The sequence below is a fragment of the Canis lupus genome, chromosome 25 (genome assembly GCF_048164855.1).
Source record: "Canis lupus baileyi chromosome 25, mCanLup2.hap1, whole genome shotgun sequence".
NCBI lineage: Eukaryota > Metazoa > Chordata > Mammalia > Carnivora > Canidae > Canis > Canis lupus.
Window position 1 is genome coordinate 2,049,481 of NC_132862.1, and position 27,448 is coordinate 2,076,928.

Genomic DNA, 27,448 nt, shown 5'->3' on the forward strand with positions numbered 1-27,448 from the left:
CTCACCACCCTGAGATCAAGAGTCCCATTGAGCCAGCCAGGTGCTCCTACTCTCCTATTCTCAGAGCTCAACCTTTAAATCTCTGGACACAGTGTGGCAGTCTCCGGCTTCCTCTCTCCCGTCTGCATTTACGGAGCTCCTGCTGTGTGTAATTCCTTTCTCTGCCTTCAAAGAGTTTAAGATTTAAGTAGTCCTCCCTCATTGGAGGCCTGTCCCTGCTTCAGGGCCTTTGCACCTGCTGCCCCCTTTTGGCTCAAAGTTCATCTAACATAGTTCGCTCCCTTATTGACTTTAGATTTCTGTTTAGATGTCACCTCCTTAGTGAAGCTTTCCTTGAATATTCTACTTAAAATACATTTCCCCCTTAGTTCTTGCGCTTCCTATTCTATTATCTGCCCTGTTTTTCTCCACGGCATGTGTAAGTATCTGGCATAGTCTATATTTCAGTCTATCTATCTATCTATCTATCTATCTATCTATCTATCATCTATCAATATATTTATTTAACTTTTTTCTGTCTCACCCAACTAGAATGTAAGCTCTGGGAGCAGGGATTTTGTATCACTGCTTCCTAGAGTGGAGTCTAGTACTTCCTGGATGGGTGATGTTGAGTGAATGGTTAACGGGCTCCACGTAGTGGTTGACTTGCTGTCAGTCACAGGGCTGCGTGAGTGGTGGAGTCAAAGTCGAATTTAGCCCATCTCCCTCCAGCACTTACCCATGGACCTAGACGGCTTCTGTTGTCACACGTACATAATGTATAGATGTGTGGTTGTCAGGGCCGTTTTATTATCTATATGCTGTGGATCTGCTGCTTTCAGGAAGAATGAAGAATGAAGCCATGTGTAGGTTCGAATACCCATCTTGCCCTTGGCCTGGGGAAATCGTATTTTCATCAAACAGGAAACAAGAATGTGGGGAATACCTACCTAGGTGAGTTGCGTGTTGGGATAGGTTGTTTGTTTTGGGGTTTGGTTTTGGTTTACAGCGGTCAAAATACTCAAGTGGCCAGACTCCACAGGCCTGGGGAAAGAAAATGGTACCTTCACAAGTAGGCCATGGGCTGAGGAGCTTAAAGCTGGGTGGGGCACCTATGAGATGGCAACTCTTTTTTTTTTTTTATTGGGCAGCCCGGGTGGCTCAGCAGTTTAGCGCCACCTGCAGCCCGAGGCGTGATCCTGGAGACCAGTGATCCAGTCCCACCTCGGGTTCCCTGCACGGAGCCTGCTTCTCCCTCTGCCTGTGTCTCTGCCTCTTTCTCTGTGTCTCTATGAATAAATAAATAAGTAAAAAACCTAAAAAAAATATAAAGATTTTATCTGCTTCTTTATTCGTGAGCGACAGAGAGAGAGGCAGAGACATAGGCAGAGGGAGAAGCAGGCTCCCCATAAGAAGCCTGATGTGGGACTGGATCCCAGGACCCTGGGATCAGGACCTGAGCCAGAGGTAGACACTCAACCACTGAGCCCCCCGGGTGCCCCTCTTATCACTCTTTTATATGTGTACTATAACTTTTTTGTTCTGAACCACTTGAGAATTGGCTTCATACAATATACCCCTTTATCTCTGAAACTGCATATTTCCTAAGAACAAGAATATTATTTTAAATATTATTTTAAATAACCATGGCCCAATGATCAAATTCAGGAAATTTCACACTGACACTGTACTTTAAAGTCCACATTCCAAAATTGTCAGTTGTCCCAAGAGTGCCCGCTCAGGCATTTTCCTTCTCATACGAGAACCCAGGCCAGGATCATGTGTCACCTTTTGTGGTCATATTTCTGCTTCCTTAAACTAAAGTAAACTAAACTTAACTGAAATGGTTCCTCAGCCTTCTTTGTCATTAATGACATTGACCTTCTTAAAGAATACAGGCCAGTCATTTTCTAGAATGTTCATCTATTTGTTTTTCCTGATGGTTCCTCTTGACTAGATTCAGGTTCTGCATTCTGAGCTGGAACATGACATAAATCTTGTGTGTTCTTTTCAGGGAATGAAAAGCCAATGCCAAGGCCCACAATGTCCATCTGCTTTTTATTGGTGATGTAATTTGATCAAGGTGTTTTCTGGTTTCCCCACAATATAGTTAATATTTGCAACTAATACACAATCTAGGAGGAGACATTCTGAGAATACACAAATACCCTGTTCTGCTTGTGCTTCCCCACCTAGACTTACTATCCTCTCATGATCCTTGCCCAAGCCAACTTTCATCATAATGTTTGCAAAATGGTGATTTTCTGACTCCAACATTCCCTCCACTTTTATCATTTGGCATTCAACTACAAAGGAGAACCCTCCCTTCTCCTCATTCGTTCATTCAACGATTAACTATCAAGACGGGCCTTTGTTTTATCCAGTAAGTTATAATCCATTTCTATCCTTGCTTATTTTAATGCTCAAATTGTACCACTTTTGACTGTAAGAAGCCCCATTAATCTGGCTCCCATGTCCTTTCACCATGACTTTTTTTGTCTTGGCACTGCCTCTGTTCCTGGCACAACATAAATGTTCCAGGCTTATCTTGTGCTTTCTCTGCTCCACTTGGAATCAGCTATGTCTTCAAGGAACCCTGTTTCCTTTCTGTGGAGAATGAATGGCATTTAGAAACTACAATCTTGGGGCACCAAGATTGGTGGGGTGGTTCAGTCGGTTAAGCGTCTGACTCTTGATTTTGGCTCAGATGGTGATCTCAGGGTTGTGGGATTGAGCGCTCTGTGCTCAGTACCAAGTCTGCTTATCCCTCTCCCTCTTCTCCTCCCCCCACCCTTCACACATGTTCTTTCTCTCTCTCTCTCAAATTAATTAAGTAACTAAAAAAGAAAAGAAACCATGATCTAGGCACCAGGTATGTTCATAGCTACTGGATAGATCTATGGACTTTTAAAATTTAAACTCACATCCTTTTGGATCCCCCAACCCGTCTTAATTGTGCTAAGGGAAACAAAAGGCCAGAGCTTTAAAGGGAGAAGTGATGTTCCTTCCCCTGGGAGATACCACAGGTGCAACAGAGAAAATGGGGTGATAACCTAGGATGGTAGGTGGGGGGTTGAGGTACTGAATTGGGGTGCTTGATTATTTTCTTTTTTTCTTTCTTTTTTTAGAAAGGTATTTATTTATTTAAGATTTTATTTATTTATTAATGAGAGACACACACACAGAGAGAGAGAGAGAGAGAGAGAGAGGCAGAGACACAGGCAGAGGGAGAAGCAGGCTCCATGCAGGGAGCCCGACACGGGACTCTATTCTGGTTCTCCAGGATCAGGCCCTGGGCTGAAGGCGGCGCTAAACCCCTGAGCCACCAGGCTGCCCTTAGAAAGGTTTTTAAATGAAAAAAAAAAAAAAAAAAAAGAAAGAAAGGTTTTTAAATGTTAAATGGAGTACTTGGAAGGTTGGGCTTTGTATAAAGAAGGCAACATTCTCTCAACCCCTGGTTTAGCGTTGACATTACAAGTGTCATAAAATATTAGGTCTTGGAGTTGAAAGGCCTGTACAAGTACTCACTTGATACAACCTTGGCTTTAGGCGAATTTTTTAACCAGTATTTTATAAATAAGGCAACTGAGGCTGGGCAAAGCTAAGGTTCTTGACAAAGTCACAAAAGTGTCTCTTAAGCAGAAGATATAGTTTATACTAAACAAATATCATTTGCTTGTACAAGCCACCGTCTCTTTAATTGTATCCCCCCAGTGCAACCATTCTGTGCTTTCTTTCCTAGATTGACATTTTGTCAGTTCTTGAGATCCAGTTTCCACATGTTAGAGGAATCCAGTAGTCTGATGGCCTAGTTTTGAAAAATTCCTGAAGTTCATTTTTAGCAAATTCTCCGGTGCCAACATAATTAGCTTGCACATTTCCTTAGTTTGTAGCATGTTATTTTTAGTTTTTTCCTTATAACCAAATACATTTTAAAGTTGGATGAGAGGTTTAAGCGTTTTTAATGTCAGCTGGAGGTGTTTTGGTGCTGTTCCTTTCTGCCAAAGGAAGATAGATTTGAGGGTTAAATATACCAGGTATTGATACTGGGATTGGGGGGGGGATTTTATTTTATTTTATTTTTTATTTTATTTATTTATTCATGAGAGAAACAGAGAGAGAGAGAGAGGGAGACGCAGAGACACAGGCAGAGGGAGAAGCAGGCTCCATGCAGGGAGCCCGACGTGGCACTCGATCCAGGGTCTCCAGGATCAGGCCCTCAGTTGAAGGCGGCGCTAAACCTCTGAGCCACCCGGGCTGCCCATGGGGGGGCAGATTTTAAACTACACATTCAATTCCTTTAATAGATGAAGGCAGTTAAGGGGTGTTTCGTTTTGAGTATGCTTTGGTATTTTTATATTTTTAAAAAATGGTCTATTTTGTCTAAGTTGCAGGATTTATTGATATAAACTTGTTTTCTTATTACCTTTTTAATATCTGTAGAATCTATAATATTGTTACCTCTCATTCCTGATATTGATGACTTGTGTCTTCTCTCTTTTTTTCTTGTTCAGTTAGTTAGAGGTTTCTTGCTCTTGATGTTCTCAAAGAACCAGTCGTGGTATTACTGAGTTTCTTAATTGTTTTTCTTCTTACTTAATTTCTGCTCTGATCTTTATCCAGGTGAGTTTTCCAGATTGGCAGTATTTGGTGCATACTGTCACACATCGGTGCTGAAAGAGTAACATCTCCTGAGGAAATGGAAGCTGTGCTTGCTACAAAACTATAGTAATCAACACAATGTGGTCTACGGTATAGACATGCAGACCAAAGAAATAGATGGAGAATCCAGAAATAAGCCTTCACATTTACAGTCAATTGATTTTCAACAATGTCAAGACAGTTCATTGGCAGAAAGAATAGTCTTTTCAACAAACGGTCCTGGGGCAACCGGATACCCATATGCAAAAGAATGATGTTGAACCCCTTTATTACATCATATGTAAAAATTAACTCATAATAAATTATAGAACTAAAAATTAGAGCTAAAACTATAAATCTTGGAAGAAAATAGAGGAGCAAGTCTTTGTGAGCTTGGGTTGGGCAAATTTTTCTTACATATGACACCAAAAGCACAAGCAATCAAAGAAAAAATAAGCAAATTGGACCTCATCAAAATTTAAAACTTGTGCTTCACAGAACACCATCAAGACTGTGAAAAGATGGGGCACCTGGGTGGCTCAGTGGGTTAAGCATCTGCCTTTGGTTCAGGTCATGATTCCAGGGGCCTGGGATCAAGCCCCACATGGGGCTCCCTGCTCATTGGTGAGTCTGCTTCTCCCTCTCCCTTGGCCCCTCCACCCCATTCATGTGCATGTGCTCTCTCTCAAATAAATAAATAAAATCTTAAAAAAAAAATGTGAAGAGGCAATGTATAGAATGGAAGAAGATACTTGCAAATTATATGTCTGATAAGGGACTTTTATATGGAATAGATGAAGCTTTCTTACAACTCAATAATAAAAGACAAATTACCCAATTAAAAAATGGACAAGGGATCTGAATAGGTATTTCTCCAAAGAAGATATACATATGGCCAGTAAGCACACGACAAGATGCCCAATGTCATTAGGCATCAGGAAAATGCAAATCAAAACCACATGAGATACCATGTCATACCCACTAAGACAGTTATAACAACAACAACAAAAAAGGGAGAAATAATACATGTTGGTGAGAACATAAAGAAATTAGAATCCTCATGCTCTGCTGGTAGAGTTGCAAACTTGTGCAGCGACTTTGGAAAACAGTTTGGCAGTTCCTCAAAGGTTCAATATAGAGTCATCATATGACCCAGGAATCCCACTGCCAGGTATATACCTAAAAGAAATGTGATCATATATCCACACAAAAACGGGTATACAAATGTTCACGGCAGCATTATTCATAAAAGCGTCGAAGGGGAAACAATCCAAACGTTATTGTATTGGTCAGGGTTCTCTAGAGAAACAGAATCAGGAGGGTATATATAGATAGAGAGAGAGGAGACTTACTATAGTAGTTGGCTCACCTGGTTATGAAGGTTGAGAAGTTCCACAATCTGCCATCTGCAAACTGGAGGGCCAGGAAAGCCAGTGGTATAACTCACTCTGAGTCCAAAGGCATGAGAGAACCAGGGAGTCACTGGTATAACTCCTAGAAAGAGGCTGAAGGCCCAAGAACCGGGAGTTCTGATGTCTGAGGATAGGAAAAGATAAATTTTCCAGCTCAAGAAGAGAATTTGCCCTTCTCTTGTCTTTTTGTTCCATTTGGGCCCTTAAAAGATTGGATGATCTCAAAGAATGGCTGCCCAGATTGGTGAGACGGGATCTCTCTACTCAGTCTACCAAATCAAACACTCTCACAGACACATCCAGAAATAATGACTTACCAAGCTATTTGGGCATCCTTTCACCTAGTCAAGTTGGAACATAAAATTAACCATCATATTCATCAGCTGATGAATGAATAAATTAAATGTGGGCTATCCATACAGTGGAGTGTTATTTGACCACACAAAGGAATGAAGTACTTGCATATACTACAACATGGTTTAACTTTGAAAACATCATGTTAAAAAAAAAAAAAAAAAGAAGAAGGCAATCTCAGAAGACTATATATGGTGTGTTTCCATTTATATGAAATCTCCAAAATAGAAAGTAGGTTTGTGGCTGCCCAAAGCTGGAGGGTTAGAGGGGAATGAAAAGTGTTTCCTAATGGGTACAAGAGTTTGGAGGGCAGTGATTAAAATGTACTAAAATTAATTATGGTAATGCTTACACAAATCTGTGAACACATTAAGATCATTGACTTGTACACTTTAAATAAATTGAGTGGTAGGAGAAAATATGAGTGGGAAATATCAGAAAGGGAGACAGAACATGAAAGACTCCTAACTCTGGGAAACGAACTAGGGGTCGGGGAAGGGAAGGTGGGCGGGGGGTGGGGGTGACTGGATGACGGGCACTGAGGTGGGCACTTGATGAGATGAGCACTGGGTGTTATTGTATATGTTGGCAAATTGAACACCAATAAAAAATAAATTTATATAAATAAATAATAAATTGAGTGGTATATAAATTATATTTGAATAATCCTGAAGTATATATATTTGAATAAAGCTGATATACTATATATGTATATATCTGTCCTTCTAAGATCAGGAACAAGACAGAGTCCACACTCACTCCTATCTAATGTTGTACTTGAAATTCTTGCTAGGTAATAAGGCAAGGGGAAAAAAGACATACAAATTGGAAAGGAAAATGTAAAATTGTTTTTATTTGCAGGTGGTATGATCATCTATGTAGAAAATTCTCATAAGCCTATGAAAATGCTACTAGAACCAGTTTAGCAAGCTTGTGAGATACAAGATCAATATACAAAAATTAATTGTATTTCTGTACACCAGTGACAAACTATTGGAAGTTGAAATTAAAAGACAATATCATTTATAATGTCATCAAGAAAGAAGAGAGAAATATGTAGGGACAACTTTGATGAAAGATGTGCAAATCCCACACACTGAAAACTAAAAAACATTGGTAAGAGAAATTAATTAAGACTTAATGGAGGGGGCAGCCCGGGTGGCTCAGAGGTTTAGCGCCGCCTGCAGCCCAGGGTGTGATCCTGGAGACCTGGGATCGAGTCCCACATTGGGCTCCCTGCATGGAGCCTGCTTCTCCCTCTGCCTGTGTCTCTGCCTCTCTCTCTCTGTGTATCTCTAATGAATAAATAAATAAAATCTTAAAAAAAAAAAAAGACTTAATGGAGGGGCGCCTGAGTGGCTCAGCAGTTGAGCATCTGCCTTTGGCTCAGGTTGTGATCCTGGAGTCCTGAGATCAAAGACTCCTGTCCTGCAGGAGATCAAGTCCTGCAAAGAGCTCCCCACAGGGAGCTTGGTTCCCTCTCTGTCTCTCATGAATAAATAAAATCTTTTTTTTTTTTAAAGACTTAAATGGAGAGATATACAATGTTTATTGATTAAAAGCCCTAATGTTGCTGAGAAGTCAATTCTCTCCAAACTGATTTATAGATTCAGTGTAATCTCTATAGAAATCCCAGCATGGTTTTTGTAGAAATTGATGATTCTAAAATTCATATACAAATACAAGGGATCTAGAATAGCCAAAACCAATTTTTGAAAAGATTTTATTTATTCATGTGAGAGAGAGAAAAAGAGAGAGAACACATAAACCAGGGTGGGGAGGGCAGAGGGAGACAGAGTGGGAGAAGTAAGCTCCCTACTGCCGGGAGCTCAATGTGGGCCTCAATCCCAATGCCCTGGGTTCATGACCTGATCCAAAGGTAGATGCTTAACTGACTGAGCCACCTGGGCGACCCCAAAAACAACTTTAGAAAAGAGTTTGAGGCACCTGGGTGGCTTGGTCAGTAAAGCATTCAACTCTTGATTTCTGCTTAGACCATGATCTCAAGGTTGTGGGATCAAGCCTCACATCCAACCCCATGTGGAGCTCCACACTCAGCAGGGAGTCTGCTTGAAGATTCTCTCTCTGCCCCTCCCCCAATTTGCACATGTGCGTATTCTCTTTCTCTCTAAAATAAAGAAATTTTTAAAAAGTAGTATATATATATATATATATATACATATATATATGATGGAATACTACACAGGTATCAGCAGAAAATTACATATTTAAAGTAGCACCATTTCTATATTTTAAAACAGTGATGAATAAAATGGAATGAGATTTATAGCATAAATTACTTGATATAAATTAAAAAGGTAAAGTACAGCACCGTATTTTTCAAGAATATACACAGATTTGTCGTGTACTAGAATGGATCCCTACAGTGAGAAAGGAGATGACAGGAAGGGATGGGTGCTGGAGTAATGGCCATACTAAACTAGGAAGAGACATCTTTGTAGACCCATGATTAGCACAAAAGTTAAAGGAGGTGAGGAAACAGCCATAGTGAGTAGACAACTTTTTCCAGAAGTTTGGTTATGACAGGCAGCTGAGAAGTGGGACAGCTTGATGAGGATGTGGGGTGAGGAGGGGAAAGCTGGAGATGGGACATAGTAGAGGAGCATACATGGGTGCTGATGACATGTGGTAGAGAGAAGAAAGGAGGGGGTGGCGCCTGGAACCCATAAAAGAGACTTAGTGTTTGAGGTGTGAGAGGCAAGAGAATGGCCTGTGATGTGAAGAGGGCAAATTCCTGCAGCTCATAGGAGGAACTTGGAGTGAGGAAAGCTGGGGAGTGTGTGTGTTGTTGGGTGGACCTATAGAGTTGGAGAGGGATGGTGGGAAAAGAGAGAAGAAATGAAATTGTTCTTTTGGAGAGTGGAAAAGGAGTCCTCGAGATTAATAGGATCACTGGACATCACTGAAATGCCCATTTGAGTTGTGTTTCAGAATTGTGGAGTGTGTGTATAGGAGGGGTGCCCCCAGCAGTAGAGCGAGGGAGGAGTACCATGGGAAGGAGGAACTCCAACTAGTGGAGTATGAGATGTTATGGAGGCCACAGACCACTGGGCCAGCACAGATTAGGAAGAGGGGACCACAGAAGAGGGGAGTGGCTGTTATACGGGGATCCCAGGACAAGCAAGGAGATTTGGAGAAAAGACTGGACAAACATCAAAGGGGTGAAGAGAAGGTGTTTGAGGTAGAGGATGGGCATAGAGTTTGAGGGGTACAGATAGGGCAGCAGCAAGGAGACCCCAGACAGGAAGACAAGGTGGTTCGTAGCCCAGGAGGAGAGCCCTGCTGGGTGGGAAGGTGGCGGCAGCGTCCTCCCGCCTCACAAGGGTACCCTCACTCGGGGCGCTTCCCACCCTGTATCCCCACTGACCACCCGGAGGGAGAGGTGGGGAAACTCTGCTCCCACCCTCCAGATACCAGGGTAAAACAGGGGTACCGGGGGGTCCTGAGCCTATGCAGGAGGAGGCTTTCTGGCCTGGCCCACCTCTACTCCACTTCGGTGCAGCCCAAAGGTGTTCTGCTGGGGGTGCCTTTTGACCCTCTGCCACTCCCCGCTTCTCACACCAGCAGTCAGGGCAGCGAAGCACCCTCGGGGGCTTTGGTGGGTGGTGAGGGGGCCTGGATGGAGCCCCGTCACGGACAAGCCTCAGGACTACGAACAAGTTGAAGAACCCAAGGTAAAATGAGGAGACAATACCTCCCTGACATTGGATTAATTTCCTTACCACAAAAAAAACCCTATAATTTTGAAGGAGGAGGACAGCTTGGTTTCGTGTATTCTCATGCAGTGGTTGTCAAAGTGGGGTTCCCAGTCCCACAGCATCAGCGTTCCTTGGGAATTGGTTAGATGTGCAAAATCTCAGGCCATGCCGTAGACGTAATGAATCAGAAACTCCTGGGGTGGGGCTCAGCATCTCTCCCAGCGAGCCCTGGAGGCGATTTGAGGGCGTGCTCAAAGTTGACAGCCACCGTTTTAAGGGAATTTCCATCCCATCTCCAAGCACCTGCCTCTCCTTAACCATTTTGCTGCTGGGGCCAGGGGCAGGGTGTGCAAGTGATCGCTTGAACTTGGAGTTAGTAAGGGGAAGGCCTAATGAGCAGACGTGGTGAGGAGCTTCCTCACTCTCACCGTGTAGGAGTCTGGAGACCAGCTCTGGAGAGCCCCTAAGCAGAGGTCAGGACCATGGGCGATCCTGCAAGAACATGACTCAGAGGACCCTGGCTTTACAGGGATGAGGTCATCGTGGCTGCTCTTCCTGCGTACCAGACAGCACAGGAACCACTGAAGAGTTGTAAGACAGTTTCAGAAAATACTAGGAGCACTTAGAGATTTGAGGAGTGTACAAAAAACCCCACAAAAAAAACAAAACAAAACAAAACAAAACAAAAACAAATTTTCTGGAACTAAAGAAATGTTATTTCAACCAAAAATTTAGTGTATGCATCAAAAGAGAGAGGTCTGGTCACTGCTGACACTCAAATTAGTGGCTTGGAAGAACAAGTGGAAAAAATATTTCCAAGCACGGAGCAAATAATACAAAGAGATGGAAATAACGAGGAAAATATGAGACTTGGAGAAGAGATCCAGTAGTCCTAACATTCAAATATATTAGCTCCAAAAGAACAAAAAGGCATAGATGGAGGAGAGGCAATAATTTAAAAATAGAAAAATACTTCAGGGACTTGAAAGATCTGAGCTTGCAGACCGAAAGGACACAGGCAGACACAAAAAAGGAAAAAAGAAAGAAAGAAGGAAAAAAAAGAAAAAACAGACATCTAAGCAGGAAACTTCTGAATTCCAAGATTAAAGAAAAACATTTTCAAGTTTCTAGACAGAAAGAGCAAGTTCTGTATAAAGAGAAAAGAAAAAAAATAAAGAGGAAAGAATCAAATTGACCCTGGACTCTTCACCTGCAGCACGAGAAACTAAACGTGGGGACAGTGAGAGAGAAAAGGATCGGCGGCCCGGGGACCTCATCCCCTGCCGGAAAAGCTCTCACCTGTCAGAGCAAAAGAAAGATATTTGAGCTATAAAGAGTATATCAATCTTTTATCTCACCTGAGAAAAATACTCAAGCAAAAATTTGGTTAGAGAATAGAGAAGTCACAATAGAGGAGGACAACGGGGAGACAAAGCCTGCGGTGAGCAGGGCGCTTGGCCGAGTTTCCTGCTGTTAAGCGCTCACGAAGCTGGACGGACACCTAAGTGCACCTAGGACCCTAAGCACTGTGCTCTCTCAGCCAAACCTGGGGTGGGAAGCAGTGTAAAGGTCTCTCTTCTCTGGGTAGAAGTACCAGGAAAATAAAACATCTTTTTTTTTTTTTTTAGATTTTATTTATTTATTCATGAGAGACGGCGTCGTGCTAAGTGAAATAAATCAAGTAGAGAAAAGAGAAAGACAGATACTGGATGTTTTCACTTATATGTAAACTCTAAAAAAGAAATCATAGAAGTAGAGAGTAGATCGATGATTGCCAGGGGCCGAGGAGGAGGGAAATGGGAAGGTGTTGGTTGGGCAGCCCGGGTGGCCTAGTGGTTTCGCGCCACCTTCAGCCCGGGGCATGATCTTGGGGTCCCGGGATTGAGTCCTGCATGGGGCTCCCTGCACGGAGCCTGCTTCTCCCTCTGCCTGTGTCTCTGCCTCTCTCTCTCTCTCTGTCTCTCGTGAATAAATAAATAAAATATTAAAAAAAAAAAGGAAGATGTTGGTCAAAGGGCATAAACTCCCAGCAGTAAGAGGCGTGAGTTCCGGGAGCTAACGTACAGCGTGGTGACTCTACTTAATACTGGGTTATGTGTTTGAAAGTTGTTAAGAGAGAAGATCTCAAATGTTATCACTACACACGTGCACAAACACACGCATGCCGGTAATGCTGTGAGAGGATGGAGGTGTTAACTAACCTTTTTGTGGTAATCATTTTGCAATGTATACATATGTCAGCTCCTCACATGGTATGCCTTAAACTTCGTATTTTAATAATATCTTAAAAAAGATAAACCTTCCAGAGGGAAGTTTGGCAATATATATAAAATTGAAAGTAATACGGCCCAATGTTCCAGTAATTCTGCTTCTAGAAAATTCCTGTAGGAAAATGCACAAGGATGTGTATATATACAAGAGGGAGTTCATCACAGAATTCTTTTTCTTTTTTTAAGATTTCATTTATTTATTCATGAGTGACACAGAGAGAGGGAGAGAGAGGCAGAGACACAGGCAGAGGGAGAAGCAGGCTCCATGTAGGGAGCCCGACGTGGGACTCGATCCCGGGTCTCCAGGATCACGCCCTGAGCTGAAGGCAGTGCTAAACCGCTGAGCGACCCGGCTGCCCACAGAATTCTTTATAAGAGCAAAATATTGGAGGGATCCCTGGGTGGATTAGGGCTTGTGGAAATGTGAGCCGAAGAAGGAGTAGACGTGGAAGGGAAGGTGAGGTTGGGTTTAGGAGAGGGGAGGGCATTCAAGACCCTCAGCCCCTCCACCTGCAAGTCTGGCTCTGCGGGCACAACTCTTCAATCCATCTGTCGTGCCTGCCAAGAGCAGGCCTTCAACAAATAATGAATGAAGGATAAACGAATGAATGAATAAAAAGAGACACAGAGTTTATTACTGTATTGGAAGCCATATGAAGGGCGGGCCAAACCCCTCTCAGACCTTGGGGGCTCCGGCTTCTCTGGTCATCCTGCCTTCACCAAATCTGGAAGATCCTTCAAGTTTTCTCAAATCTGGGCAGTCATGAGGTAGGAGGGGGCTCTGTGCCCAGCGGAGGGGGCTGGCGGCTCAAGAGCCACCACCATTCTGAGTCTGTGCTCAGCTGTCCTACAGGTCCACCGATGGCAGTTCCTGGAGTTCCCTGATGGGGTCATGCGTGCCAGGCCCCCGTGGCTTGGAGCCAGGTCTGTGAGTGCGGGCAGAGGAGCCACGGTCCCAGGCTTTGCAGGCTGAGAGGAACGTGGTGGTGTCATCTGGGCAGTGAGGGTGCCCTGACCTCTAGGTATGGCAGGACCAGGATCGAGGTGTCACCAGCCCCCAGAAGGTTGTCTGTGCCAGAGAAGGGTGAACTGTGCATGAGTTCCCTCCTGTACCCACCCCACACATCTGAGATACTGGAGCGCGTCACCCCCACACCAGGCCCTGGCCCCAGACCCCGAGAGTTGAACTAGGTAACAACAGAGGGCTGGCTGCTGGGGAGGGGGGTGTGTCCCTCCGGATGGGGAGCTGAGTGAGGGTCGTGGTCCCTTACCTGGGGCAGGGGGCAGTGTCGCCGAGCATACCATTCCTGGCAGTACAGGCTGACCTGGATGCCTTGGCCCAGAAAAAGCATGGTCCACATTAGCACATTCCACGCGGGGCCTGTGTGCCGGTCATGCATCATGAAGTTCATCAGCCCTGATGCAGGAGGAAGGGCTGTTACTCCGGTTCCAGACACCTGTGTCCCTGGCTGCCTCCCATCCCAGGGCGCTGGGGGGAGATGGGACAGGAAGGCACCACGGGGCAAGATCTTGAGCCCGGCTCCAGCAACACGCGGTGCTCTAAGGGGCTCATGTAAAAGCAGGACCCCTCGGTTCATACGTCGGCATCCTGGGTCTCATGCTAACCCCGGCAGCCCCACGCCAGCTCTCCCCTTTGCCCCCCATGTGTGCCCCGCTCAGATGCTCCTCTGCAGCCAGAAATCTTCTCCTACATCCCTGCTGCCCCCCCCACCCCCCGCCCTGTTCCCAAGCTCCCCGTCGCCCAAGGGTGGGTGTCTTCCCCGTGCGTCTGGAATCTCCAGGAGCAGGACTCCGGGGCTCCGCCCTCTGGCTGGAGAGGCACACAGAGGCCAGTGGCACAGAGGCCAAGCTCACCTCCGATGACCAGGAAGAGTATCAGCATGACAGGGTAGAAGAATCCCAGGACAAAGCAGAAGATGTACTCGTGGACCACTGCAGAAACCAGGAACACAGCCAGCATGGCCGCCCCGCGGGCCCGGCCACCAAGGAGCTGGGGGTGGGGTGGGGTGAGTCTCCCCAAGACTCCCCCACAGAGCCCCCTCCTCAAGGAAGCCAGGAGAGTGTACAGCACAACGGAATAGAATATGGTATTTGAGGGGCCGAATTGGCTTATTTAAGAGCGCTGTATTAGCTCTTGGGCCTTATGTGCAATTTTTAAAAGGGGATATAATAACACTCGCTTCTCAGGGCACCGTGCAGATTGCGTACGTGGAAAGTCTTGGCAACTGAGAGTTACTATATGCAGGGTCCTTAGAAGGCTAAAGAGAAGAGGAATGTTCTGCGGAGGGGCGGAGTTAAGGCTCAGGAAGGAAGGAAGTTAGACCATAAGGAGGATTTTCTGCCCACTGGGTTGGGGAGAAGAGGGTAGAGGGAGTCAAGGGGGCCCCTAGGTCTGGAAAAGGTAGGTGGTGTAGACGGAAGGAGGGAGAATGTCCTGGAGAGGCTCCATTAACTGTGGGGGCCCAGGGGTCGTCAGAGCCCTTACCCACAGCCCGTCCTGATAGACGTAACTGTACAGCCAGTCATGGACCACCACGTTCCAGGTGCGATAGTAGTTGGAGAAGGACGTCGAGTTCCACCAGTCCTGGGGAAGAGGGAAGGAGGAGAGCATCAGGGTCCTGACTCTTCCAGGCCCCAGCCGCTCCTCCCTGCTTCTTGCACCCTACCCTGTCCCAGTGTTCCACAAGGGCTGGCCTCTGGCAGAAGAGAGACAGCAAGCACTCTCCAGCTGCCTCTTCAGGACCTGGGGCCCGCCCTCCCTCCTTCACCCCCTCTCAGGAGAAGAGGATTCCAAAGCACCGTGCACACAAAAGCAGTTAGCCTTAACTGGTCGGGGGTGGAGGGCTGGCATTGGAGCCACACCTGGAGGAGCGCGTTTCTCATGTGGGAGGTTGACAGCACAGCTGGGGTGACACCCAATGGAGCTACCATCCTCCCCAGATCACTGCCCAGCCCTCCCTGCATCCAGCTCCCGTGCAGCCAGGTCTGGGCCTCACCCGATAGAACATTCTGTCTCCAAATCGTAGCATCTCTGCAAAGGCGTTCAGCCAGCAGTGGAGGAAGGCAAAGAAGATGAGCAGCAGCATGAAGATGCCTGGTGAGTGGGGACAAGGGTTGCAGGTCAGCCTGGCCCACCTGGATCCCCCGGGAAGCTCTGAGGGGCCCTCATCAGCAACCAGGGCCCCGACTCCTACCAACCATTTATTAGTCACTCATTGATTCATGCATATTACTCCGTCCATCTGCTCATGAATCCCATGGCGGGTGTGGGGGATGCAGAGATGAACCCCAAAGTCCCTGACCGTTGGGAGTTCACAGAGTGGTTGGAGAGAGAGAGAGGGAGAGACAGACAGAGGCAGAGGCAGAGACATATGGAACCGTGCATCAAGGTTGGATGTGCTGGGAGCTAAGCATGGTAGCCGTGGGTGCACCTGGGAGGGCAGAGCAGGGGTAGGTCGAGGTGATGGAAGGCTAACACTGACAGGATTCCTAGATGAGGAGGACTCAGTGTAGGCCTCCAAAAAGGGATCAGAAAACAAAACAAAACAAAAAACAAAAAGGGATCAGATTTCACAGCTGGCAAATGAGGAAAGGCCATTCCAAGCTGAGGGACCCAGCTGAGCAAAGGCCAGGAGGCGTGAAGGATCAGGGCTCAAGAACAGCGGAGGGGCGCTCGGCCTCAGCGGTTGAGCCTCTGCCTTAGGCTCAGGGTGTGACCCCAGGGTCCGGGGATCGAGTCCCGCACTGGGCTCCCGACAGGGAGCCTGCTTCTCCCTCTGCTTCTCTCTCTGCTCTCCCTCTTCTTCTCCTTCTCCTGTGTCTCGGCCTCTCTCAGGGATAAATAAATAAAATCTTAAAAAAAAAAAAAAAAAAAAAAAGGAAGAGCAGAGCTTGTGGTAGGATGAGAAGACCAGCTGGGGGGCTTTGGATGCCAGGCCAAGGGTGGGGAATGATAACCTGTAGGAGGGCGGTTCCTGCGGGCGGCAGCGTCAGGGCAGGCGGGAAAGGAAGCGCTGGAGGGGTAAGGGAACAGGTGAGGACGCCCACGTGGAAAGTGAGAGTGCAGTGGCGCCGACCTGAGGCCCTGGCAATGAGCAATGGGGGGGGGGGGCACCCGTGGGAGAGGTTCCGAGGCGGGAGGTGCTGAACCTGACAGAAGGGAAAGAGCGAGGGGAGGGAGGCAGCCCGGCCAGGAAACCTTCCACCAGGTGCAGCCCTCCCGGCCCTGCCCTCGGGCGGCCACGTACCTGGCAACGTGGCGTGCATGATAGAGAGCACCAGAGCCCGGGTGCTGAAGGGCTCCCGGCTCATGTTGGCAAAGACAGGAACGCAGAGGCGGCTCAGGATGAAACAGGCGTAGAGCACGCAGCCCAGGGCCTGGGGGTGCAGAGGGCGGGGGACACACACTTGGGAGGCGTCACGCAGCTGCCCCTCCGCTCTGGAATTGGGTTCGGGCCCAGCACCCACCTCCTCTTACCTTAGCACCACCCTCCGACCTCCTCCCTCCCCGGGCCTCCTCACCTCCCTCCCAGAAATTCCCCCTCGGCCACCACAAGTCCATCCTTCTACCCCATCTTCTGACCTGAGCAAAGTTCTTGGCCACATAATTCCACCTGACGTTGGGTGTCCTGCAGCAGCAAGGAGGATAAGATGTTTCTCGTCCTTTTATTTTGTTCCCTGCCCGTTGGGGCACAGGTTCTAGAGCCCCCTCTCCGAAGCTCCCTCAATTGCTCAGGCCTTGGGAAGACTATCTGGGAGGTAAGGGTCTAGAACACTTTGGAACCTTCTGTAATAGACACGGCAGACAGATTTTTTGCTCCAGTGTCAACTAAAGTGACTAACCATCAGGAGTCTGCTCCAGACCGACAGGTTTCCCAGGGGGTAGGATTTTCGGCACTAAAGCTGGGACAGTCCTTGGCAAACCGGGACAGTTGGTCACTCTCGTGTCACCATGGGTTGTGCAAAGGAGAAGGGGCAGTCTACCTGCCAGTTACTTCCCGTTTTAATTATGGGATGCGTCCTGAGAAAGTGGCCAGTGTCTGGGGTGAGGCCAAAGACCTCAGAGAGAGGAAAATAGAAGGGCCGGGTCCCTGATGGGCCTGGGCACTTGGAAAAGAGGTGCAGGTCTTACCTGGGGTAAGTCTTCCTGTAGATCAGCGTGGGGCAGAAGAGGAAATAGAGGTAGCTGGAGAAGCTGGGGGCCTGCATGCCCTCACCTGGGGAGGAGTGAGAAGGAGCCATCAGTGAGGGGGGAAGGAAGGGGGTGATGATGGAGGCTGGGGAAGGGCTGGGGCTGGTGGGTGGGGGGCTGGATAGGACAGGGGTTCAGGGGATGGGGATGGGTGAGCGGCTGGCATTGGATCTGGAGGCTTGCTGGGGAAGGGGAGACTAGGCAGGAGCTGAAGCTGCTCTGCGACACTCTTGCTTCCATTGCACCCTAACTTTCTGGTGCAGGACCTGCTGTGGTAGGAGCTTCATGTGGCACCTCAAGTTCCACCACACGTTCTCTCTCTCCTTCTGTTCTGACTTCCTGAGATAAGGCTCTCATACCCTGGGTCTTTCCAAGTTAGCCCTGGACATTGGAAAGTGCCAGAAGTCCCGGGCAACAGAGGCGCCACATCTCAGAGGCGGGACCTGAGAACCCCGAAGACTGCGGCCCACAGAGCCCAGCTGGAGGCCAACAGGCCTTAGGAAGCCAAAGCTTCTATGAGAGTCTCCCAACCGCTGGTTCACTCCAACAGCCTAAAGGCCTGAGTTCACAGCAGGGCCACCCAAGGCCTCACCTACTCTGGCACAAAGGGTTCCGGGCAGAGCCTCTCTCAGGAAGGAGTAGCTCTTCATCAGGAGCCTGACCTGAGACGAACGGAAGGGAGGGTAAGCTGCTGCGGGGCTGTGATGACGTCAGGATCTCTGTGCCTCGCTTAGGGAAGGGAGGCGGGCAGATTGCAAGATCTATGCGGTCAAAGCCCAGACTTTATCTTTTCGTGGGACAGTCTCACAGCCTAACAGGTAGCTGCTGGGATGAGCCCAGGGCAAAGGCGCACCTGCGAGGCCAGGGCGGGGCCTCGGGCCAGCCAACCCCTGCGGCTCCCCGCAAAGCCAGCCGAGCATTTCCTTGGAGCCTGCAGAGCACCCCAACCCCCAGAGCTCCCCTTCCGCGGGGCCCGCCCAGCCACGCCCCGCCGGGTCACCTGCTCGAAGACCAGGATGCAGCGGGAGGCAGGTGGCAGCTGGTACTTCAGGGCCACGAGCACGGGGAGGGCGCAGAGCCCCACGGTGTGGGCCACCAGCAGCACGCAGCCTAGGCCGGCCCGCAGCACCCAGGCCCCTCCGGCCCGCGGCCTCGCCCCCAGCCGCAGGACCTGGTAGGGCACCAGCAGGGTGGAGAGGAACATGGGCACCCACGTCATCAGCGCCAGGGGCAGCTGTCCGAAGCTGAAGATCAGGAGGTCAAACTCCAGCATCAGCCTTGGAAATGGAGAGGGAGAAATGACGTAGACCAATGTGTGGCCCACCCCTGCCCCTCCCTCTGCAGTCAGAGCTCTTGGAAGGTAAACCCAGGCATTTTGCTAAGGGTTCCAGCGCCCCATATCTGAAGGTGTTCAAGGTGTGCCTCTGTTGTCCTGCACTTGTAGCACAAGGTGTTGCCGGAAAGACTCAATCATGGGACGGGCTTGCTTATGAATGACCTTTAGAGCCCTCTGCATCTTATGGTGGCGCAGGAGGGCTCAGAGCTTCATATGCCGAAGGTATTATTAGAATATGAGGTATTTAGAATTTAGCCTCGATCTTCGTTAGTTGTGTTCTTTTGGAGTGTTTATAGCTGTAGACGGGAGTTAGTAGAAAGTAGGTTGTTGGGTGTTTTTGCTCATGTTAAGACCGTATGGTTTGTAATGGTGAAAAATTGGAAACCACCTCATGCTCATGTTAAGACCGTATGGTTTGTAATGGTGAAAAATTGGAAACCACCTAAATGTCCCTTAGGAAAAGACCAAAGCCGGCGTGCCAGACTGCAGTCATCAATAACAATGGGCTGACATGGAACAATCTCTAAGATAGGAAGGTAAATTGTTAAGGAGTGGGTATCTTATTTATGTAAAACCCCACAACATACCCCCTCTTGGTTCTTATATACATGTGGATGCCAAGACATGGAAAATGTGCTGGAGGGAAACTCTCAAAACTGTTAAAAGGCTGTGGGAAGAAGAAGTCTAAGAATGAGTTTTAGCTGGGAAGATTGTTGGAGGCAATGTTGATGTGTGTCCAATAATCAAAGGATCAATAAGCGGGGGGCCTGTGCTCATCTGGCCAATGGCAAATGGGACACTGGAGACTTGGGGGTCTGATTTATGTGCTTATCCCAGGCGGGAGGCCTCCTACCTGCCCTCATCAATGAGGTCGATGGCCAGGGTGCTGATGATGAAGACGCACAGGCCGGCGATGAACATGTGGTAGATGGTGCGGAAATGCTGCACCTCCATCAGCTCGCTGCAGGGACAGGGGCCCGAGTGTCGGTGTAGGAGGGTCCTCGAGGTCGTGCGGACCAGCTCCAGCACTGTACACGTGTGAGGTAGGGGACTAGCGATTGGGAACTTGTCGCTAAGGGCAGGGACATGGCTGAGCCTTTTCGTGCTGGGGCCTTTCTTCCACAATTACAGCCGGGGGAAGTGGGAAAACCGAACGTTAGAAAACCTCTCCAAGACCTGGGATCGAGTCCCACGTCGGGCTCCCTGCATGGAGCCTGCTTCTCCCTCTGCCTGTGTCTCTGCCTCTCTCTCTGTGTCTCTCATGATTAAATAAATAAAATCTTAAAAAAAAAAAAAAAACCCTCTCCAAGTCTTCCCTCCAAACACCTAGAGCCTGAGGAGTAGGAATGAGGGGTTCTGGACCCCAGCCAAAGCTCTTGCTTTTCCTCCCACCCCCTGTCCTTGATGTGGACTTACTCGAGCAGGGACTTCCGGATGATGAAAATTTTCCGTTTCCCGGGGGATGGCTCCCGGCCCCTGAATAAAGACAGTTGTTCGGGTCAGGACCCAAAGGGTCAGGACTTGGGAGCCGAGGGCAGTAGCAGAGGAAGGTCAGAGTGAGGGCCCCCAGAGGGCAGGACCAAGTGGGAGGTCAGGGCCGGGGCAGAACAAGGCCAGAGGTGGAGGTCGGTGTCAGGCAGGCAGAAGCGATGAGGGCGGAAGAGAGAAGGTGGACGTGGGGGTCATGTCAGTGCTGGCAAAGGAGGTGCGAGGTGACATTAGGGCTCACAAGCCTCATGAGAGAGGAGCCTGCTCCAGCCATTCCCCAGGCCCCAGTCCCTCAGGCTCTTACTTGCTCAAGGAATCTGGAGGCGTGGAGGGCAGAGGTCCGCCTTGCGGCGGGTAGGACCGTACGGCCTCCCACATGGCCCGATCCAGCAGCTCCGTCAGCTGTCCCTGTGCATGTTCTAGCAACTGTGTCTTCACAACCTACAGGACAAAGCAGGGCAGGGCCCGCTGTCTCCCCAGCCAGCCAGCTCTCCTCTCCTTCGCCGTATACTTACTGAGCTTCTCTGGGTGCGGGTGCGTCCTAAGTGCTGGGGACAGAATGGTGAACAAGCACAGCCCGTGCGGCCCCCACCTCGCCCCGCAGTTTATTTCTCTCTGGCTTCCCAGGGCAGCAGGGGGGAACCCGGAAAGACCCTTCCAGCGCCAGGGTCTGGATGCCGACCGCCTGCCATCCCTCACCCTGCTGTCCTCTCCCTGTCCTCAGCCTTCCCTCTCCTGCCCTCTGGTCCCACTAACAGAAGTCTGTTCACTGGCTGACTTTTGGCCCCTGCCCTGCTGACCTGTATTTCGAACCCCTCCATCTTAATCCTTGGCTGTAAGCTGATCTGAGGGGTTTGAACCCAAGAACAAATCGCCTTTGCAGAGCCAGTCCTCGCCCCTACTCCCTCCCTCTGCTCCAAGACCTGTCCACCTTGACCTCTGACCTCCTCACCTCCATATGTCTCGTCCATTGCACCAAGTCCAGGCCTCTATCCTTCTCGGTGCTTCCTAGGAGGAGGGGTCAAAGGGCACACCCAAGGGGGAGGAGTCAGGCCTCTGCTGCCCAGTACTGGACCCAGAAGCATCCTCTGTCCAGGAAATGTTTTCCACGACCAAGCTCAGCAGCCTCCCTGCCCCCAACCAGTGGAGTATCTAGCATCGTGGGGGGCCATCAGAAGGGGAAGTTATACTCCTGCAGGGGATGAGGAGGCCACTGGGAGCCTGATGACACTAGCTGGGAAACAGGAAGCTACTCCGGTCACTCACCCCTCCCCTCCCAGGGGTGGGGGTTGGGGGGGTGAAAGAGTCTACAAGATAAGGCAGGGCCCCAGCTCTGAGTATCTCTCCACTTCCCTCTCGTGGCTGGGCAGTGAGGGGCAGGGGCAGCGGCTGCCTTCACGAGCCTCCCGAGACCGCAGGAGCGCCCTCTCCACGGTGCGTCCCCACCTCCAGCACCCCCCAGCTCTCTGCACCCCCAGAGGGGGTTTCACCTTCTCCGGAGGGCCGGTCCTCTTGCTCTCCTCTCGGCCCTTCTCCCCTCCGCAGCCGGGTTGCCTTTGGCTCCATGATGTGTCCCGACTGGGCAGCAGCCGGCTGTGAAGTGCTCCCTCCCCTCCTTCGCAGCTGCCAAACTCTTATCTCACTCAGCTCATCAGCTCCAAAGACTAAAGTCCTTCCAGGGAGCACCGATAGGTTATCCGGTCCGGAGGGTGACGCTTCTCAGCTACAGGCTCCGCTCTGCTGGCTGCCCCAGGGATGGTCACTAATCCCCAACAGACCAACCCACCACACAGGTGCCTAGCTGAGTGAGCTGCCCCTCCCACAGGGACAGCGGCTCTGCAGCTCTGCACCTGTCTGTGTCGTGGGGCGGGGGCCTGGGCTTCCCTGGGGCTTATCGCCTAGCTTGAGTTGCCTGCTGGATCTCCCTCCCCGCAGCCTGAAGGATCATCAGGTGCCCTCAGCTCCTTTAGACCACGAGATAAGATGTGTTCCATGCATGTGATTCATGTTCTGATGGGGTTGACACCTGTGACAAAGGTGATGCTGCGGCCCCTCCAGGAAGTGCTGGGCGCCAGGGCCCCTAGGCGGCTGCTCTTCCTTACACCTGCTTGGGTTAGCGCGTAGGCAGAAAGGAGGCCAAAGGAGCACTCAGTGCCTGGGGGACTCCAGGCATTGGCACAGATGGAAGAACAAGATTTCAATCCTCCCTCGATCATTTACCGACTGTGTAACTTCAGGCAAGTGACCCAAATATTTTAAGCCACAGTTTCCTTCTCTGAACAAACAGGGGCAAAAGTCCCTACCTCACAAGCTTATTGTAAGCACAAAATGAGGTAATCCACATAAAAACACACGGCCCAGGGTCTGGCCCCTGGGAGGGGCTTGATAAGTAAGAATTTCCTTCCCCTTTTAGGAGGATGTAGCAGAAAGGTAAGTGCTTTGAGAGTTCCTCTTGATTGGGTTCCTGCTGGGGATTAACTATTAATCCCTCCTCTCCCCTCTCCCGTTGTGTCCAAATATTAGTGTTAGAAACAAGGTCACAAGCTCAGACAGAGGCCACGGCCTCCATGTCTCCCCTGCTCCCACTCCCTGGTGGGTGTTGGGTGAGGCTCCAGGGCTGAAAACCTCTGCCACTGTCTGTCTCCTGCATTCCAAGTACCACAGGAGCACCAGCAAGCAGTCCACAGGGAAGGAGAGCTCCACTGGGGGCTTTGGGGTGGGGGCAGAAAGGGGGAGACAGAGGGGCCAGGGGCTCCACAAATGTGAGAGGTGGACTCAGAAACGTAGGCCAGAGACCCCCAACACAGCTTTATTAACACCCCAAGCCCACACCAACAATCTTTCCATGTGCAGGGTCCTGGGGGGTCGGGGGGTAGTGGGGGGGGGCGCCTGAAGGTGGAGTGTGGGGCTCAGGGCTCCGAGTTACTCATCACTCAACAAACGACCCAAGAGGACAGCCCCATGCTCCTTCCACTGGCCGGGCAGTGCCCCCAGCCCTGCCCCCAGGCTTAGCCACTGCTCCCAGGGGGGCAGGAGGAGCTTCCATCACCATCTGGGGACCCCGACAGCGGCTGGCCCATCCGATCCACACACCAGCAGGGACCTCGGCGCTGCCCCTGGGAGGAGCGGCACTGGGGAGAGAGGCACAGGGATCAGAGGTGCAGCAGCGCTGAGGCTCCAGCGGGAGGGACACGAGGGCCCATGGGTGGGGATGGGCTCTGTCCCTCTGTCCCCCCCCCCCCCCCCCGTCGTAATATGCAGAAACATCTGAGAACTCTTAGGACAGGGAGGCTCTCTGGGCTCCCTTCTCTTGCTCCCCTCTTCTCTACCCACTAAACTGGGCCTATTCTTCTAGACCAGAACCCTAGTTCTCAAAATACTAGGGGCTGTGTTAGAAATGCAAATCCTCAGACTCCGTGGTAGGCTCAGCCATCCACCTGTTCTCAGCCCCTAGGTGACTCTGAGCCACCTCATAAATGTGAACCTCCGAGTTAGGCATTCCTGAGTTGGGCGGTCTGGCTCCTCTTCTACGTTTGTGTGGGCCCTAAAGCTGGGAGATCTTGAAGACAGGGGCAGTGTCTTCCTTATGCCCCTTTATAAGCTCCCCTCGTCCCATCCCTGGCAGGAGCCTCCTGCTGGACCAGGTGGAAGAGAGGAGAGGAGGGGCCTCACCTGCCGCTTCCGGTAGAAGCCCTTATGGTCACAATTAGGCACGTAGAGGGTGTGAACCCCTCGATACACCTCGGTCTGTAGCTGCTGTAGCACTGAGTCCAGATGTCTGCGGCACGGGCCCTGGGAAAAGGGACAGCAGGCAACTCTGAACCATTGCAGCCTCCAGGACATGGCCCCCTGGCTCCCCCCATAGCCAGGCTCCAGGACCCACGTGGGAAACCTCTCCAAGCTCAAGGTGACAGCCTCAGATGGAATGTCCAGGGCTCCCCACCCCTCCTGCTCTCTGCCAGCCGCACACGCACCATTTCAGCATCTTGGACACCACCAGGATTGGGCCGGCCGGAAGTTGTAGTAGAGGCCCCTGGATTCCTTTGTTGGTCTCTGCGGTTCACATCCTGTGGACGAGTGGTCCCTGCTTGGGGTTTGCTCTCCTTAGGATTCTCCCCTACAGCCACAAGAGGAACGAGGAAGGGAGAGTCCGAGAATCAGATGTCAAAGACCAGAACCAAATGGAAGAGAGCCTTGCTCACCCGGACTCCCTGCAGTGGGAGGAAGAGAAGGTCTTTCCAAGTAGTAGAAATGAGGGTGGTTAGAACCTGCCTCCACCTTTACCTTCTTCTGGCCTCAGTTTCTCTCTCTGACAAAGGGTTATATGACCTTTCCTGACAATACCCCCAGACTAGTCTTAGGTCTTATAAGGGAGAAGCACTTTGGAAAGCAGACACAGAGGACAAATACAAATATATTGGGAGGCCTTGGGCTTGGGGTGGGGAGTGGGGGGGAAGACCTGAATGTTCGTCGAGAAGCCAGCAGGGGGTGCACCAAGCCAGAGGGATGAGGAAAGGAGAGCCGGGCATGTGGGAGGGGGTTAGCAGGGACCCAAGTGGAATGTGTGTCCCCGGTGTGACCCTGCTGTGACTCAGCCCACCCTTCCCAGGCTTCAGACATGATTACTTTTGGGGCACCGCAGCGGGGTCCTCTCCCTTCTCTGGTCCCCCATGGCTCAGCCCAACCAACCCCAGTGGTCCCAGGAGCAGGGACAGGCAGAGGGCAGGTTGCAAAGATGCAGGGAATGAGGGGCTTCTAACCTGTGGGCTGCTCCTGGCTCTGGAGAAAGTGTCACACATGGTGTCTGGGCGGCTTGGGGAAAGCTCAGGATGGAAGGGGGTGAGGAAATAAATCAGGACGCCAGGGTGAGGAAAAGGCAGGGAGGGAAGTATGCACTGCTTGGAATTTGGCCCAGCTGTACAATTAGATGTTGTGGCCCCTAAAGGCATCATCTCTCCTCTTCCGTGTCCAAAGACGAGCTCTGCTCAAGGTCCTGATCCCAAAACCTAGACAGTTGCTCCCACTTGCCTACTCCCTCCCACCCCAGAGCCATTCCCTCTGCAGCCCTGCCTCCCTGGGCATCCTTCTTCCTCTGCCCTTCTCAGACCATGCTCCTCATTCCCTCCACTTAGCACCCTACCTCCCCCATGCTCCCACTGCCTCCTCTGACCCACCCAGGCAACCCCTAGCAGCCTGGACCCAGGCATTCAGGACTGAAAGAAACTTCACATTACCATCTCCTCCCTTGCCTCGGAAGGAACCAGGAGCTCGGGTGCCCCGGGGTGGGGGCGACTGCTTTCATTTCCTGTCCTCCCTCTGTCCCGTGCTGCCCCCCATCTTTTGGATTCTGACTCACTTCTGTCCCACCCACCCAATGACTCAGCCTTCTATTTTCCTCCCTGGGGTAGGGTGGGGTAGGGTGGGTGGAGGGTTCTGAGCAGCTCGTAACCCTGATTTGGCAGATTCCTTCTTTCCCCACCTCTGTCCCCTTCTCGGGAGGCCCCCAGAGCCGGCCCTCTGACCCTAGTCTAGTCTGAAACAATTCTGGGTTTGGGGCATCTTCTGTTCTAGACTTCACGTTCAGGTGCTTTGGACACCCTGATATTAAGGGGAAAAGGGGGGATACTTCTCAGTGCGTGCGGGATTTGGGAGTCTGGGTTCCCTTCCTTCTTTCTCCAAATGGAAGCTGGGAACACCGTCTGGATCCTTTCTCCAGCTCGGGGGGATGGGGTCGAGGGAAGGAGCTGAGATGCTGTGGCCTAGGACCTGACCCGAAACCCCTCCCTCCCCACCTTTCCCTTCCAGGGAAAATAAACAGAGCGGGGTGTGGGGGGGGAAGAGATGGAGAGCTCAGACATTTCCCTGCTTTGCCCTCAGGGCCTCCGGCCGCGCCCCAGGCTTCTAGCTGCTTCCCGCCCTGGCCCGTTCGCCCCCCAAAACCTGCCCCGCTCCCCAGGGTGAGGAAGACGGAGCATCGGGGCAGAACCCAGGGGCTCGCGGGGCCGCCCGCACCCCGCTCCGCAGCACCCCGCGCGAGGGGGCGGGGCTCCGGGTTGGGGGCGGGGCTAGGGCGGGGCTCCAGACGGGCGGGGGCGGGGCTCCGGGCGGAGCTGGGCTCTGGGGGCGGGGCTAGGGGCGAGGCTCCGGGCGGAGCCGGGCTCTGGGGGCGGGGCTCCGGGGCGGGGGCGGGGCTCCGGGGCGGGGGGCGGGGCTCCGGGGCGGGGGGCGGGGCGGGACTCACCCGGGGGCCCGCGCGCCCGGCGGCAGCGGCCGCGGCCCAGCAGCAGCGCCCGCAGGGGCGCCTCGTCTTCCTCGGGCGGCTGGCACTGCAGTCCCGGGACGCAGTTGGGGGTGTAGACCCCGCACAGCTGCCCCTCCCTCCTGAGACAGCCCCCCGCTTCGGCGCAGCCCTCCGCCGGCGGCCCCCCGTCCTCCTCCTGCACGCAGGCCCCGGGACAGCCCGCCTGCGCCCCCTGCCCGCAGCCTGGGCACCGCGCCAGGGCGGCTCCCGAGCGGGCAGCGAGCAGCAGGCCCAGCAGCAGCAGGGGCGGCAGCAGCCTGCGGGGGGTCATGGTCAGGGTGTCGGCCCCGTCCGCTCCTCGCAGGGCAGTCTGCAGCAGCTGCCGCCCGCCGCCGCCCCTCTGCCTTAAGTAGCCGCCGGCCAGGGGCCGGGCCCTTTAAGAGCCAGGTGAAGGGGGGTGGGGGAGAAGGCAGGGGCATTCCCTAAACTGGGTGGGACTGGAGAGGCCCCCCCCACCTGGGTCCTCCCCACTTACTCTGCCCCCTCCCTTCCCAGTTTCTGTTTACTTCCCAAATTACTCTGATTTTTCTTGCTTTGTTCCCGGGACTCTCGGGCCGGAATTTGGGAGCTGGACAGCTGGCTGCAGGCACTAGAGGGTGGGGAGGGGTGGAAGGAGAGGACGGGAGTTGGGATGAAGGGAAATCCAGGAACCCAGTTCATGTGTATGTGTGGGCGATGAAGGGGCGCGGGGTCTCTGGTGGGGAGTGAGGGGGTGCTGTTTGAAAGGAAGGGAGAA

The 27,448-nt window shown here is 51.3% G+C and overlaps 2 protein-coding genes across 2 annotated transcripts; both read right to left on the reverse strand.

The window, feature by feature from the left end:
- Positions 1-12,984: 12,984 nt before the first annotated feature.
- SOAT2 (sterol O-acyltransferase 2) lies at positions 12,985-23,127 on the reverse strand. The gene is made up of 15 exons (XM_072797799.1): positions 21,902-23,127; positions 21,364-21,419; positions 20,716-20,852; positions 20,340-20,399; positions 19,777-19,884; positions 18,588-18,864; positions 18,180-18,249; positions 17,528-17,612; positions 16,979-17,024; positions 16,644-16,773; positions 15,393-15,490; positions 14,882-14,980; positions 14,251-14,386; positions 13,647-13,792; positions 12,985-13,444 (listed from the first exon to the last, which is right to left on the reverse strand). Exons 1-15 carry the CDS (start codon positions 21,975-21,977, stop codon positions 13,394-13,396), a joined length of 1,575 nt encoding a protein of 524 aa, XP_072653900.1. The 5' UTR covers positions 21,978-23,127; the 3' UTR covers positions 12,985-13,393.
- Positions 23,128-23,195: 68 nt separating this feature from the next.
- Positions 23,196-27,042, reverse strand: IGFBP6 (insulin like growth factor binding protein 6). Its single transcript, XM_072797800.1, has 4 exons — positions 26,653-27,042; positions 24,386-24,528; positions 24,084-24,203; positions 23,196-23,542 (listed from the first exon to the last, which is right to left on the reverse strand). Exons 1-4 carry the CDS (start codon positions 26,981-26,983, stop codon positions 23,420-23,422), a joined length of 717 nt encoding a protein of 238 aa, XP_072653901.1. The 5' UTR covers positions 26,984-27,042; the 3' UTR covers positions 23,196-23,419.
- Between the last annotated feature and the right edge of the window lie 406 nt (positions 27,043-27,448).

Excerpts from the sequence above, each read along its gene's own strand:
- SOAT2 (XM_072797799.1), bottom strand. The coding sequence starts at position 21,977 with ATGGAGCCAAAGGCAACCCGGCTGCGGAGGGGAGAAGGGCCGAGAGGA. Across the intron at positions 20,400-20,715 it reads CCTCCAGATTCCTTGAGCAA|GGGCCGGGAGCCATCCCCCG; the intron begins GTAAGAGCCTGA and ends GTCTTTATTCAG. Across the intron at positions 18,865-19,776 it reads GACCTCATTGATGAGGGCAG|GCTGATGCTGGAGTTTGACC; the intron begins GTAGGAGGCCTC and ends TCCATTTCCAAG.
- IGFBP6 (XM_072797800.1), bottom strand. The coding sequence starts at position 26,983 with ATGACCCCCCGCAGGCTGCTGCCGCCCCTGCTGCTGCTGGGCCTGCTG. Across the intron at positions 24,204-24,385 it reads GTGTCCAAGATGCTGAAATG|GGCCCGTGCCGCAGACATCT; the intron begins GTGCGTGTGCGG and ends CCCTTTTCCCAG. Across the intron at positions 23,543-24,083 it reads GCTTCTACCGGAAGCGGCAG|TGCCGCTCCTCCCAGGGGCA; the intron begins GTGAGGCCCCTC and ends CTCTCTCCCCAG.